The sequence below is a fragment of the Pogona vitticeps genome, chromosome 8 (assembly GCF_051106095.1).
Source record: "Pogona vitticeps strain Pit_001003342236 chromosome 8, PviZW2.1, whole genome shotgun sequence".
Classification (NCBI taxonomy): Eukaryota; Metazoa; Chordata; class Lepidosauria; order Squamata; family Agamidae; genus Pogona; species Pogona vitticeps.
The window spans coordinates 3,617,664-3,633,427 of NC_135790.1; the positions used below are offsets into that span (position 1 = coordinate 3,617,664).

At 43.3% G+C, this 15,764-nt stretch overlaps 1 protein-coding gene across 4 annotated transcripts in view; it reads left to right on the forward strand.

Moving 5' to 3' along the window:
- ZMAT4 (zinc finger matrin-type 4) overlaps positions 1-15,764 on the forward strand; it is a 127,390-nt gene that overhangs the window by 31,818 nt on the left and 79,808 nt on the right. For 2 of the 4 annotated variants that reach the window (XM_020780399.3, XM_078379683.1), the window contains exon 2: positions 2,409-2,513. In XM_020780399.3, coding sequence (XP_020636058.1) covers positions 2,412-2,513 — 102 coding nt within the window. In that variant the 5' untranslated portion in view covers positions 2,409-2,411. The remainder of the gene's footprint in view (positions 1-2,408; positions 2,514-15,764) is intronic. The other 2 variants (XM_020780398.3, XM_078379682.1) reach the window with 1 other exon arrangement.

Here is a 15,764-nt window from a genome sequence, read left to right on the forward strand (position 1 = left end):
GAGACATTTGTCAGTTGGTCTGCCGCTTCAATGTGAACGCAGTAGCTGGCCTTCATCTCATTCATTTGTGCAATGGATAACCTGCTTTCCTGCTAATCAGTGCAGAAGAGGTTTTAAATCTCCCAGGAAATATTCCTTTTCAAAGGCGCTCAAGATGCTGACCAGCTGCCAGGTGGTTTTAGCCTGAGGACAGTTGGGTCTCTTCTTACTTCCTCTTCCTCCTCCATCTTGTGTGGAAGAGCTTTCCATGTGTTTATGTACAGAATGTGTCCTTTCCAGATGTCCAGATGGCCTGGAAGCCTCCCCACCAGGGGTGATGTGACTGACATGTGACCATAGCAGAGAGGGAAGCTTGTCTACATGATCTACGCCCTCTCCTCACTTACTCTCCTTAACACTGATTTGGGTATGCTTCAGGGTCTCCATCCTCAGAGGATCCACCCTGATCTAAGGCTGGTTCCTCCAAATTAAACTGGAATTCAAAATAAGTTCATTCTGGTTTTTCAAAAAATCTCATTTTTGTTGGGACGAGGGACTTGTGGGGGGCTGTGCTTGGTTCTCAAGGAGACCAAATGTTCTCTAAGTTCTCTCTCGATCTCTTTCTCTCCCATTCTCAAAAAAAGTTTTCTTTTTAGTAGTGTGTCACTGTTGGCTTCTTGAGCATTTGTTTGGGCAGAGAAGCGGTTTATAAATAAAATATAGCCGCTGTGCCTTTTCCTATACCTAGAGAACAATTTCCGACACGGGATTTTAAACAAACCACGTGTCTCCTGTGAGCCAGCATCTGAAAAGAAGGATTCTTAGGCTGTGGTCTACAGTCACTTTCCCAGTCACTTGAGGGACCTTTGCTGAAGTCCACCCCATTTCTCAAGGTGCAGCTACAACATGTGTATCAGTATCTGCTGATTCACTTATCCACGGTCTACAAATATTAAAAGAAAATTCCTAGAAATATATATTTCTAAATATGAAGTTAGCAGAACTGGTCACTAGAGGAAGCCAGAGACCTGCTATGTATGGCATTCACTATTAAAATAGTGTTCACTGTAATCCACGTTTTTCAGCATCCACGTTGTTGTCATCTTGGAACCGATCCCCCATGGATATGGGGGTCCTACAGTGCTAAATAATTTCATCTAGTGTGGCTGCATGAGGAGGACTTTCTTTCATTTAAAGGACTGCCCATGGAGGATCCTCATTTTAGAGGCTGGAGTTTTTACAGTCTTGTGTGCTGCACCTAAGTAGGTGTGGCTAGAAGGGATTTTTCTGGGCTGAGGTGACTGTCAATCTATCCAGCGCTAACCAATCATTTGTCCTTGCCTCTGAATTCAAGGAGAGCCCTGCCTCGCTGCAGAGAGCGTTATTTTCTTTTTCTTTAGTTTGTCAGAATTAGTCTATTTGTTAATTTGCTGTTGATCTATTCACTACTGTAAGTAAGTAAAGGTTTTTATTCTTTCTCCTACAAATGTGTTATTGAAATTGTAAGTGCCAGTTAAGGAGAAAGGGGTGGATTATCTTGGGAACTTGAAGCTATTCTCCTCTGTGAGTCTCTGTATTTCTATTACCTAGCCAAAGGAAATTTAATCATGAATTCAAAACTCTGCCACAGTATCCTCCATTTGAAGGTCTAATCCAAGTCTGATTTAAAGATCAATGGCCTTGAAGAGGGAAACAAGGGACCTTGAACCTGCCCATATACAGTTGGAAGTACCCCAGGGAGCAGACCTGTACCTACCGAGGGGTTTACTCTCTCCTCCTTCTCAAGCTCATTGTATTGTAATTGTGCCTCCACTATAAATCATATCTGGTTTGACAGCGATAACATGTCGATCAGCATGCGTGCATTGCATGTTGCAATTTCAGTGATCATATAGGGGACTGGGAGGGGAAACAGCAGCAGGCATATTCCCGAATGGTGCCACCCAAATGCCAAATCTTTTCCTTCTGGCTGTGAAATGCAGAGTTGCAGAGGTACCTACGGTTTCTAAGGGGGAAGACGGAAGCGTAGGACACTCTGTGTTGTGAAATCTTGAAACGGGACTTTTAATGACAACTCTGAGATCTAAGCACAATTTCCCCCCCTGCTGTGTCAAAGACTCCGGGGCTGTCCTTCCGCCCATTCTTGCAAATTCTCCCAAGACTGATGACGCTGCTCAATGCACTGACCCTGGAGACTGTGGGCCTCTTATCCTTCCACATTTCAAATAATTGCACAGCCCTTTTTACCGATCCGGTCTGATTTATTGTAATGACTTATTTTATTATTATTATCTTTTAACTTTCCTGAAAAAAAGTTATTTGCTCAGCTTTTTTTTTTTTTAACAAAGTGCTGTTCTCTGTCTGCTGCCATTTGGTATTAGGGCTCACGTCTCCTTTGTTTGCTTTGCTTCTTTTTGTGTCCCCGTAAGCAGATGAAGTCTTCGGATATTGACCAGGACCTCTTCACCGAAAGTTACTGCAAAGTGTGCAGCGCCCAATTGATATCGGAATCCCAGCGGGTGGCGCATTACGAGGTAAGAGAGAACTGCGACACTTCATGGGGAAAAGAATCGGGAAGCCTGCAGGGGCTACGAACGGTACTATGGAGAGGTTATGGCTACCCCTTCATTATTGGAAAAAGGAACTAATTGCATCCAGCTACTTACATGCATCTGGTTGCTTCCAAGTTCTGGAATGGTAGATAACAGGGTCCGCTTATTGCCTATAGCAACAGCAATCTGCACAAGGTTTTATTGGCACCTCAAGCAAGACTCTGATCATGTAGGCATGCATGGACCTCACCGTATTTCAGAATAGGGTGACCTCGGTATGCAAAGCTTCATCTGTGCTGCATATAGCTTAATTTTGCAAATGCATTCAGCTTTTAGTTATCGTTGTCAAAAAGCCACAGGCGATGGTTCTATGCCAGGTGTGTGAGAGTGTTTGGTGGAAGGTGCCCGAGGAAGGCCGTGTTGCCTTTTCTCAACACTGCACGGCACTTCAAGCTGCTCAGTAATGATGACACCCACCATGTATTTGTCACCAGGACTGGGGTGTGTGTGCGCGCGCGTGAGGAAGGACAACAGCAAATCGCTCGGGTCCCTCCGAAGCAGAAGCCCGGTTGCTTCTAAAGGACGGGCCTCTCTTGTTTGATGGGGAAGGAAAAAGCTCCTAGCAGAGCCTCGGAACATGACGAAGCGAGGGCGCTGCGGGTGGGTCATGAGATCGTTGTGCGCGATAGTGCCATGTGAAGTGGAGCAGAAAGTGAGTCATTGATGGGTGACGATAATGGCCATTCAAAAGCACTTGGCCACGCTAAACAGCAAATAGACCAAGCAGGCCCACCTACCGGGGGGGTGGGGTGGGGGTGGGTGTTTGGGAAACAGAGGTGCACGCTTCCATTTTTGGTATCCCTGGGAATGCCATGGAAGGCAGACGCCTTTCTCTTAGGCTAGCGGAGGGACCGTTTTGGGATGCCCGGGAGAGAGAACAGAATCGCTGCAACAGAATAGGGTGGGCTTGCTACTACCCTCTGCCAGGCTCAGCTGAAAGGGTAACATGAACTGCTTGACAGCTCGGTGGTTGAAGTCAGTTTGATTCCCCCCCCCTCAATTAGGCTTCCTTGACAAGGGTTGGACTCAAGGATCCATAGAGTCCTTTCCAGCAATTCAGTTCTAAGATCCATCTTCTTGGATACAAGAATGAGCGACAGCATCGTTGTCCTCCTCCCCTGGCAGGGGGGGCAGACAAGATCTTTTCTGTGGGCCTTGCCTGGAGCTTTGCACTCAGCAAAAAATCGCCTTTGAGTGAAGAACGCCAACAATGCAAAAGGTCCCGTGGACTTTTTAAGAATTAAAAGTTTTGGGTGGGATTGTTGGTATTTTACTGAATGGTCCACCTGTCCTTCTGTGCTTGTGTCATGTGTGATTTGCTTATTAATTGGAAAGGAGGATAGTTTTGCAGTGGGACATTTTGCACAAGGAAACAAGAGACCCCCCCCCCCAAAAAAAGATGCTGATCCTCCCACTCTCCTGCTAGAGGCGATGAAGAACAGGTGTCTTGTGGGTTGGGAGAGACTAATTTGGTGCAAGGAAGGGATTTAGTGAGCTTGTTTATCCACCTGTAGCTCAAGCTGAGGTCTGGATGTAAACCCATTGTTGCATGTTCAACGGAGCACTACAGCAGTCTCTCCTCCACGGAATATTTTCTCCGCCAACTCTGTAAAGTCTAGACATGGGGAAGGGTTTCACTCAGCTTACAATTCCTTTGCAAAATATTCTTGGCGGCAGGAGAAAGCACATCTCGACTTTGAAATTAGAGGTATTAGTAAGGTTTGCAATTGGTTTTGACAATGAGAAAGGTACCTAAAATAATGTGTACCTTTGAAAAATCTACCATGTCCTTCAACGATACATGCGTAGGCAAAGTGCATAACAAAAACAACATACTGTAGGATCCCCATATCTGTAGGGCATCAGTTCTGAGCTGCCCTGTGGATGATGAAAAATGTGGATTATTGCTAACACTATACATAGCATGGTCCCTGGCTGCCTCTATTGGCCAGGACTGGTAATGACACCATGGAAGTATATTTCTCTAGGGAAATCTGTACATAACATGGTCTCTGGCTCCCTCTAATGACCAGTTCTGCTAACTTCATCTTTAGAAATACATATTTCTAGGATTTTTCTTTTAATATTTTAAATATTTTTAGATTATGGATAAGTGAATCAGCAAATACTGATCCTGCACATAAGATGGTCCTATTGTATATCAGGGGCAGAGAAGTGAGCACACAAAATATGCATGTACTTTTAGTTAGGGATGTAAATACTGCAATCCCAGTTCGTCTTCTCTCTGCAAATGACACAGTGGAGGGAGGGACTTCTTCAGGATGGTGTGGTGTATTCGGTCAGCGTTAGAGAAATTTGGGACATTGTGGAGACTTGGAAATGGAATGGAAATTATGAAAGGAATGTTGCTTCACTGCAAAGACTAACAAAAATAATCCCATTGGGTAATGTTGGGTCCCTTTGTGATCAATCATGTTGTCCTTTTCTGCATGCTTCCCCCCTCCCTGTTTGTGGGTTTAGCCTCACAAAGGAAAAAACAACAACACCCACCATGAGTTTTGCAAAGGGATAGTTTCGCATAAAAGCCGATTTGGGGGCATTGTGCATGCTGTGATAGGGAAGAACCTTGATTCTTGTGCTAGAGGTGACATCTCTCAAGTAGGATGAGATGCTGTCTTACCGTGTGGAGAGGGCTGTCCTCATCTAGAACCTGTGTCTCACCTAGAATTTCAGCAATGGCGAGATCTCATCTATCTCCGTTTCTTGGCCAGCGAGGTGGGTGGGTGGGGGAAGACTTCTGGAGCAATGTGAACAAAATGATTTTGTGAAATGCAACAGCAGCAGCATCAGCAAAGACAGATGTTCACATCCCTGGTCAAGAAAAGCTCCAGATGTCCCCCAGCCCCTGTTAAGAAGGAACAGGGAAATAAACTTGACAGCAAAAGGTCCCGGTTTTGTAACCGCAACAGAGATAATACAGTGGGTGTCTTCCTAATTGCTGTTCACCTGGGTTCTTAAAATGAAGGAATATGTAGCGAATCCCTGACCTAGCAGCTTGAATTTGCAGTGGCTGAAACTAATTAATGCAAATACAACCATCAACAAATAGGGGGAAAAGCAATTTCTCCCTACAATAATTTTATTGCACAATATGCTGTTCTCTCACTGTCTAGCAAATTTCAGCCTACCCTTGCAGTGACGTCGCCTGCTGGCCCCTGCTTTGGCTGTGCCCATTCCTGACCTACAAGACAGTTGAATATTTTAAAATAATTTCCCACCCCCACCCCCTCCTGAAGCAGAATTGTGCTCGGGTGGGAGTTCAGTTCAGCACCAATGTAAACAGCCTCATCAGCTTTCCTATGCGTGACGCCTTCTGCCAAGGAACGGTTTGGAAAAACAGCAATTTGTATGTCATGTCCCAGGGAAGTCAAAGCAGGCGATCTTGGCTACGGATCTCTGGAAAAGCTCCCGAGTCAGGCAAGAGTGTTTAGAAATAAGGAAAGCAGATTTGCTCCATGTCATAGAGGTACCTGTTTTGCTCCTCACTTCAGCTCTTCTCCACTTTGTCTTTTGTTTTGAATATGTCCCTTTGAATTAAGGACCAGCAATCATCATCATCATCAGAAGCATCATCACCACCACCACCTTGAATCTCAGAAATAGCATCATCAGAACTACAAAAAAGCAGTATTAGAAATAGCATATACAATAAACTTATATTTAACTGATTTTTGGTTAAAACTTGTACTGTTATATAATATCAGTCAATGTTTTCGTAATTTTGATTGACTGTGACTGGTATTTGTTAATAATAGTAATCATAATGATGATAATGATTTCTGGATCCAAGCAGATAAACGGATAGACACCGTGAACATAACACACCAGATGTAGTAGTAACAGAACAAAGAAATGCCTGGATCATTGACATTGCAATTCCAGGGGACGCCAGAGTTGAAGATAAAGAATTGGAAATACCAACAAAATACAGAGACCTGCTCATCCAAACATCTCACCTCTGGAAGAAACACATTTCAGTAGTCCCCGTAGTCATTGGGGCTTTGGGAACACTATCAAGAAATTTCACCCAGTGCTATAAGGAGTTGCAGATCTCAGAAATCACACCACCATCAGTGCTACAAAAAATGGCAATATTAGGAAGAGCATACGTACTGCACCGATATTTAACAGATGCTTAGCTTTTGAGTTAAAACTTGTGTCTGTTATATAATGCCAGTCAATGTTTTTATAATATTGATTAACTGTGCCATTGTTTTTCAATAATAATAATAATAATAATAATAATAATAATAATAATAATAATAATAATGATGATGATGATGATGATGATGATGATGATGATGATGATGATGGTGATAATGATGATGATGATGATGATGATGATGATGATGATGATGATGATGATGATGATAATAATAATAATAATAATAATAATAATAATAATAATAATAATAATAATAATAATAATAATAATAATAATAATAATAATAATAATATTCAGTTGCTCCAAAACGTGGCAGCCTGATTACTAATCAGTGATCAGATAACCCCCCAGATACAGCAGATCCACTGGCTGCTGATCTGTTTCTGGGCACAATTGAAAGTGCTGGTTCTAGCCTATAAAGCCCTAAATGGGTCCAAACTATCTCAAGGACTCTGCTTCCCATTATGAGCCTGCTTGGGTGTTAAGCTCATCAGAGGAGGCCTTTCTCTTGGTCCCGCCACCCTCACAGGTCCACTTGGTGGGGACACAGGAGAAGGGCCTTCTCCGTGGCTGCTCCCAGACTTTGGAACTCCCTCCCACTGGAAGCCAAGCTGGCCCCATCTTTGTGGTCCTTCCGCAAGCAGGCAAAGACCTTTCTCTTCAGGCAAATTTTCCCTCAGTGACTGCCTGCCTGAGCGGGGTTTTTAAATAGATTCTTATGCCTTATTGCTTTGACTGCATTTTTAATATTGCTTTTGTTTACCACTTCTCAGAGTGGTGTTTGTTCCTTTTTAATATTTGTATTATTAATGTTTTTAGCTTTAAATATTATCTTTTGAAGATGTCAGCCACCTTGCATCCTTTTTAAGGAGAAAGGAGGGGTTAAAATATTCTAAATAAATAAATAAAAAATAGAGGCCCTCTGGATCATCAAGTCCAACTCCTCTTAAGGACGCACAAGTGAGGAACTGAATTCCCACTCTCTGGCTCTGTAGCCAAATATCTAAACCACTGAGCTGTCCAGCTGTTGTTTTGCATGGAGCTACATGACTCAGTACATGACAGATAATGCATGTGCTAACTTTATAAATTGCAGTAATTAATCTCCCAAAGTTCTACTGCTTGTGTTCTGCACGCAGGCATAACTAACCGGATTTAGACCTTTACATGACAGGGCCAAACATTCAGTAATTTGATTTCTTATTCTGCAAATCATTTTCCTGCACTTTAAATTACCAACTGTTGAGAAATTCATTCATTTTTTTGTGTATTTTTTTTTTAAAGATGATTCCAAAATGTTCCAGTTTTTTTCCGGAATGAAGTGGAAACAACGAGAGCTTTTTTTTCCTTAGAAAAATTAAATGTAAACAAAGTGAAATTTGACAAATACATTCACCCAGGCTTTTGAGTGTTTTAATGTGTTCAGAAGGCTTTCACAGTCAAGATCTGATGGTTGTTGTGGGTTTTTTGGGCTCTTTGGCCGTGTTCTGAAGGTTGTGCTTCCTGAAAAGGACAAAAGCTGTTCCCACAGCTATAAATACTCAACTATCCAACAAACAGCAACAGAACATGGACTGAGTTCCTACTCCAGTCCTCTGAAGATGCCGGCCACAGAGACGGGCGAAACGTCAGGAAGAACAACCTTCAGAACATGGCCAAAGAGCCCGAAAAACCCACAACAACCTTAGAGTGTTTTGCTTGAAAAAGTCCAGATTTGAATTCCTCTGCATGCAATGTGTTTGTAAGGTAGAATGGGGGGTTGTGACCTTTTTTGTTTAATTTCACAGCTCCTCACTTTTCGTCACTAGACGACAGGCATACAGCCAAGTGCATGGAAGGTCTTTTATATATAAATATTGCAACTCTGAGCTAGCATTAAAATACCGCTTTCAACCTTTGGCTGCAATGCAACGTACATGCTGGAAATGGGTGTATTATAGAATCATAGAATAATTGAGTTGGAAGGGGCCTAGAAGCCCATCGAGTCGAACCCCCTGCTCCAGGCAGGAACAGAAATCGAAGTTAGATGGTTGTCTAACTTTCTCTCGGATGCTTCTAGTGCTGGAGGGCTTACCACTTCCCAAGATAATTGGCTCCATTGTTGTACTGCTCTAACAGTTAAGAAGTTTATCCTGATATTCAGCCCAAATCTGGCTTCCTATAGCTTGAGCTCATGATGACATGTCCTGCACTCTGGGATGATTGAGAACAGATCTTGCCCCTCTTATATGTGACAGCCTTTCAGATATTTGAAAAGTGCTATCCTATTTCCCCTCAGTCTTCTTTTCTCAAGGCAAAACATGCCCAGTTCCTTTTCCTCATGGGGCTTGGTTTCCAGTCCTCATTGACCTCCTCTGAACTTGCACCAGTTTGTTGCCATCCTTCTTTAAGTGTGGTACCTATAGAATTAGGTTGGTATGCATGGGATGAGAGCATTGTGGAATGCTATTTCTTCCCCCCAACCATATAAAAGCTTCCCAATCCTTGACAAATGCCTTTGCATCTTTGACAAGAGGCACTTCTGATTAAAAGCAGCTGAATGTGCCAGAAATCAAAGTTGACAGATTCACCCATCCCTGCTTTAATTGCATATGTCAGAAACTTTGAAAACCTGGCATATGCATGTTGGACATTTCTTTTCTACTCCAAACGGGAGCATCCGCCACTGGTCCTCCCCTGGCTACAAGCCTCTCCCTTCTGCTTAGGGCTTTACAATGTCTTTAGAAATCATTCCAAATACAACGGTCTCTGTAGAGACCGGACACAAAGCAAATGAGGCTGAACACCACTTTGCAAGGCGAACGTGAGGACAGGGCTGGCTTCTGTTCACCTCATAATGCTCATCACACAAGGTGGATGATGGGGGAATATCATGTATCCTAAGCAATAGGATCTGGAAGGGAATTGCCTGTGAATCCATTCCATGGACCTAGTGATTGGGAGTTCGATTCTCCACTGTGCTGCTTTGACAGGAGCTGGGCTCGATGGTCTACTCTATAGGATCTGCTCTAGCTCTGCAGATCTAAGATTATTATTTAAAAATACTGGTCATAGTCCATGAAGACTATGAAACATTGACTGGTATCATATAACAGATAGAAGTTTTAACAAAAAAAACCCCTAAGTATCTGTTAAATATCGACACAATATATATGCTGTTCCTAATATTGTGGCTTTTTGTAGCTCTGATGGTGGTGTGATTTCTGAGATCTGCAACTGCTTATCATACTGTGTGAAATTTCTTGATATTGTTCCCAAAGCCCCGATGACTACGGGGACCACTGCAGTGTATTTCATCCACAAGCGAGGTGTTTTGATTGTCGGGTCTCTTTCTGTACTTTGTTAGTTTTCCCCCCCAATTCTTTATTTTCAACTCTGGCATCCCCTCAAATTGCAATGTCAATGATCCAGACATTTCTTCATTCTATTACTACTATGTTTGGTGTGTTAACGTTCAAGGTGGCTATCAATTTGGATCCGGAAATACCATAAGATCTTGACTTCGTCATTTTCTGACACCTTCTCTACCTGATGTTCCCATGGATTTTTGGAGGCTGACAAGTTATATTTTTTACATAATGAGCAATGCATTAGTTTCATATCTAATTCTGCAATCTGTGCAGTCTTTGGACATTCGCACACGAGGTGTGACTTCTCCTCCTCCTCCTCTTCCTCCTCCTCATTAGTCTACACTGCATTTATCCACTACCAAAAGTTACATTTTTGCATTACACCAAGAGTAGGACCTTGGCCAATGAAGTGGAAATCCTTTTCCTGGAACAGGACAATACCCTAATAATGCCTGTTAAAAATCTAGATAAAATTTTAACATTAAAATCAAAGTATTGTCATTGGCTTGATACAACTTGGTCAATGGCTCTGTCAGAGAAAGTGATATATGATTATGGGTGAGATGGCAACAGTGGGTGGAAACCTTATCTCCTCTTTTTTGAAGGTAGAACTGAAGGGTGGGAGAGCCAGTGCAGAGAAAAAGAGCTACTCCTTAGACGGTGGAATTCTCTGCCACAAGGTTTAGGGAGGCCATGAACCCAGGTGGCTTTCAAAGGTGAATAGGAACATTCATGGAGGATAAGACTGTAGTGCCTACAAGTCATCGGGGCAATATCCTCTCCAAAGTCATCAGACTCAAGTCTTCTTCCCTGTTTCCCCAAAAATAAGACCTAACCCGAAAATAAGCCCTAGTATGATTTTTCAGGATGCTCATAATATAAGCCCTACCCCCCAAAATAAGCCCCAGTTAAGTGAAACCCCGCTCTCCACCATTCTGCAGCAACCAGAAGAAGAGGACAGGACTGTAAAATAAAACATGTCCTGAAAATAAGCCCTAATGCGGTTTTTTTGGAACACATTAGGGCTTAATTAATATTAAAAATTAATATAAGACCCTGTCTTATTTTTAGGGGGAACACGGTACCAGCTGGTGGGGGGCACAAGGGTTAAATGAGTTCCTTTTGATTCATGGGCCATTTGAGTAAAAGTAAGCCACTGAAGGAAAGTAGAGTCGTGGTCAACTCTAGTGTGGCTCTTCTTATATCTTAAGTCTAGTTTGCATTGAATAACATCCTCAAAATAATACTTGTAAAAGGCCTGTTCAATGAGGGACATGTGCGTTATAAATACTGTATCAAGACAGACAGCTCATCTTGCAGACGGTGTAACAGGTGGCATGTCTTGGAAATACTTGGCAGGCACTCAAGACGTGCGGACACCCAAGCGAAACATGTTTGAGAGTTAAAAGAACATTCTGCTTTCCGCACGGCTCCTGGCGCCTCCCCTTGCACAAATCCTCCTGTCGTTTTTCCCTGTCGAGCGTAAATCCTCCCCCTCCCTTTTTATGGCTGCTGAACAGCCAAATGTACTTGAAACAAACCAACAAACCTATAAGCATAATTCCATCGCTGAAGCCAGCAAGAGGCTGTGCTTCTTAAAAGATAGTATAAAAGAGTCAACCTGCAGTTAGCAGTGAGGGCTTGCTCTCCCCTGGCCCTTGCTGTGAATGGCAGGAGGACTCCCTTATCCGTGGGATCGATATCCACTGGTTCATCTATCCACCGTCTGAAAATATTTAAAACATTAAAAGAACAATCCCCCAAATATATTTTTAAATGACGAAGTTACCAGAACTGGCTACTGGAGGGATCCAGAGACCATGCTACATGTACATCATTCACTATTATAATAGCGTTTGCTCTAATCCACGTTTTTCAGAATCTGTGGGGGAGCTTGGAACTGATCTACGGATACAGGGGTCCTACTGCACTTCTGTTATCACTGATGAAATAACTCTGGAAACTCAAGACTCTATAGAGAATTTCTGCCCCATGACTGTTGAGGGAGAGTTCTGGAAAAACTGCTTCCCGTCAAGATTTTGGGAAGTTGGAATTTGACTTGCGTGTGAGAACCAGTTGCTCTTTTTTTGGTGATTTTTTGGTGGGATTCTCACAGTGTTGTGTAGTACAGCCCGGGCTCTCTGAGTTGGGTGCCCAGGCTATTTTCATGAGGAGGGCCAATGTTTTCCACACAACTTCCTCTGTGTTTTGGAGCATAGCAGCAATCCTCCCAGCAGCTGGGGAAGAGATGCTTGCTCCCAGCAACATACAGTGCTATGAACTGTTCTAGTTATAATGCAAAGTTTTAGTGGTGGTTTGCTCTGAAATAGGCAATTATGAGATGTTAAGTTTACAAAAGAACTGCTTTGGTTGGAGATGGAAGGGGCCGGACCTGGTTTGTTGGTTTAGATTAAAACAGCAGACTGTATTTTTGGGGGTCTCCTTGAGGTGTGGCTAAGAATGGCTGTCAGTGATCACAGTTTTAAAAGAGGTAGTGCAATCAGTAACCACTGATTCTTGGAACCCAGCATGAATTTTTTTACAGTATTCCTCTGTGTTATCCACTTCACATATCTTAAGAAGTGTTCTAAGAAGGTCCACGAAATCTTACATTAAAATATAATATAGTTCTTAAGATGTGACAAACACTTTTCTCTCTCTATTCTCTCTTGTTTTTCCCTAATATACCGTTACTGATCAGACATTTAGCAGAGCGTGAGTGCAGTTCACCCTTGATGATTTCACTGGTGAGGAACGAAGCCCAGGCCTGGAAGGTCTACCTAAGGGAAACATAGAGGAGGTTTGGCTGCACAAGGACTACCCTGTGGGTCGTTGTAACAAAAGGATATTATAACAATTTGTTGTCCTTGGCTTTTAATGCTGTTTATTGTTTTCAATACTCTAAGTCCTTCTGAGTCCTTTTTTAGGAGAAAGGTGGTGGGAAAATATTTTAAAAATAAAATAATATACTCCATCTCCTAGCCCTACTGACAAACCCAGACCTACTGGGATCTATCACACAGTTACTAAGCTGCCACCAACCATTCCCTATAATAAGTCACACAGACCAGGGATGGATTTTTAAACAACAAAAGAATAAGGTTTATTTTAAATACAAACAGGGTAAATAAAACAATCAGGTGAATAAAATAAAGTAACGTGGCTTATTCTCACTCATACATACACACAGGTTGGTTCACACAGAACCCTTACTTGAAGCACAGACCCTGAACCTATCAGTTCTGGCTACCCAACAGACACCTGAACCTATCAGGCTGGTACTCTGACACACAGAAGTACCCTGTCTGACACACAGACTCCCACAACAGCTTCTTCTTCCCAGCTGCTGCTTCGTCACAACCCAGTGTCTCACAGTGTCTGTCTCAGCATCTCCTCTTCACCACACAGGCATCACATATTTATACAGTACAGCCCCTCCTCCTGATGTCCCGCCTTCCACTCCCCATAGGATGGAACTTTCCCTCCAAACCCATGACAGACAGGTAACATCAGTGCTGTTATGTAACACCTCCCCTCTTTATAAGTTGTTTTGTAGGGGGAAAGCTAAAAGTGCTTTTCACCAAAAAACAACCTGTATAAAATACACAACAACAGTAATACATACCAAATAATACTTACATCCAAAGTTAACCATAGCAAATATGCATTTAAACATTTTACCATATACAGTACATCAATTTACCTTTATTCTTACAAACCAAATTCAAAACCAGGTACATTTAACCTTTGTCATCATTATATACACATAGTCCATGTTCTTTCGCCGTCTTCATTCTTCAGGTCTTCTTGATAAGGCGTCAGCAACACAGTTCACTGACCCTCTGACCACCTTCACTTCAAAGTCATAGTCCTGTAGGTTTAAAGCCCACCTCATAAGTTTGCTATTGTGGGTTTTCATTGTCTTTAACCATTGCAATGGTGAATGGTCAGTACACAGAATAAAATGTCTTCCCCAGATGTAAGGCTTGGCCTTCTGGATCGCGTAGACTATGGCCAAACACTCCTTCTCCACGGTTGCCAAATGTCTCTCACCTTTTTGAAGTTTCCTACTCAGGTAGGACACCGGATGTTGGTCACCATTCTCATCCTCCTGGCACAGAACTGCTCCTACCCCGCTGTTAGACGCGTCGGTGTAGATGATAAACTCCCGGTCGAAGTCTGGAGCACGCAGGACAGGATAGTTGATTAACGCCTCCTTCAACCTCTGGAACGCCGCCTCACAGTCGCTGGTCCACGGGATGCGGTCATCAGTCTTCTTCCTCGTCAGATCGGTCAGCGGAGCCGCAATCTCGCTAAACCTCGGGATGAACTTTCTGTAGTAGCCCACCAACCCAAGAAATGATTTGACTTTTTTCTTGGTGTTGGGTCTAGGCCAATCACGAACAGCTTCTATTTTGGCCTCCAGGGGTTTTATCATTCCTCCCCCTACCATGTGACCCAAGTATTTTATTTCTGGGCTACCCAGCTGACACTTGCTGGCCTTTACTGTTAGCCCTGCTGCACTTAACCTCTGCAGCACTAACTCCAGGTGTATCAGGTGATCTTCCCAGGTATTACTGAAGATCCCTATGTCATCAATGTAGGCCACTGTAAAGTCACTGAGCCCTGCCAAGGTCTGGTCCATCAGCCTTTGGAATGTGGCTGGTGCATTTCTGAGACCAAAGCTCAGGACTCGAAACTCATAGAGACCAAAAGGGCTGCAAAAAGCAGTCTTTTCTTGATCCCTGGGATCAATTCTTAATTGCCAATATTCCTTTACCAGGTCCAATGATGAGATGAACCGACAACCCCCTATGGTTTCAATCAGGTTGTCTAGCCTGGGCATTGGGTAGGCATCAGGAGTGGTTACACGGTTTAATTTCCTGTAATCAACACAAAACCTAATGCTCCCATCAGGCTTGTCCACAAGGACTATCGGAGAGGACCAAGGACTAGAAGAGGGGACGATTATGTTCTCCCTCAGCATTTCGTCCAGCTCCTTCCGCACCTTGTCCCTATAGGGTCCCGTTACTCGGTATGGGGATACTGCCTGCGGGGGTGCATCCCCTGTGTGGATCCGATGCTTCACTCCCTTCACTATCCCCGGCTTGTTGGAAAACACCTGTTGATATTTGCTAAGCAGCATTTTTAGTTCTTGCTGCTGGTCTTGGGTGAGTGCAGGACTGATCTTTACCTCCTCTGGGTTGTATTTTACTTCCCCTCTACCCTCCCAGAAGGGTAATTCAGCTTCCTCACTCTCAGCTGCTTTTATAGCAAATAGAACCCTCTGTTCCCCTCTGTAGTAGGGTTTTAGGGCATTCACATGAACCACCCTCCTTGCTTGGTTCTCCTCCTGCTCTATTAGGTAGTTCAGGTCTGACATCTTGGAAATGACCCTATATGGTCCTGCCCATTTGAGCTGCAGTTTGTTCTCTCTGCAGGGCCTAAGCCAAAGCACTTCCTCCCCTGGGTCAAAGTGCCTCTCTCTAGCTTTGTGGTCATACCATGTTTTCTGTCTGACCTTCTGAGCTTGCAGGTTTTCTGCTGCCAGCTCTAGATTTCTCCTTAGGTCATTCATCAAGGTGTCTATGTAAGTCACAACGTCTTGTGGGTCATCCTGGGTGATCTGCTCCCAAT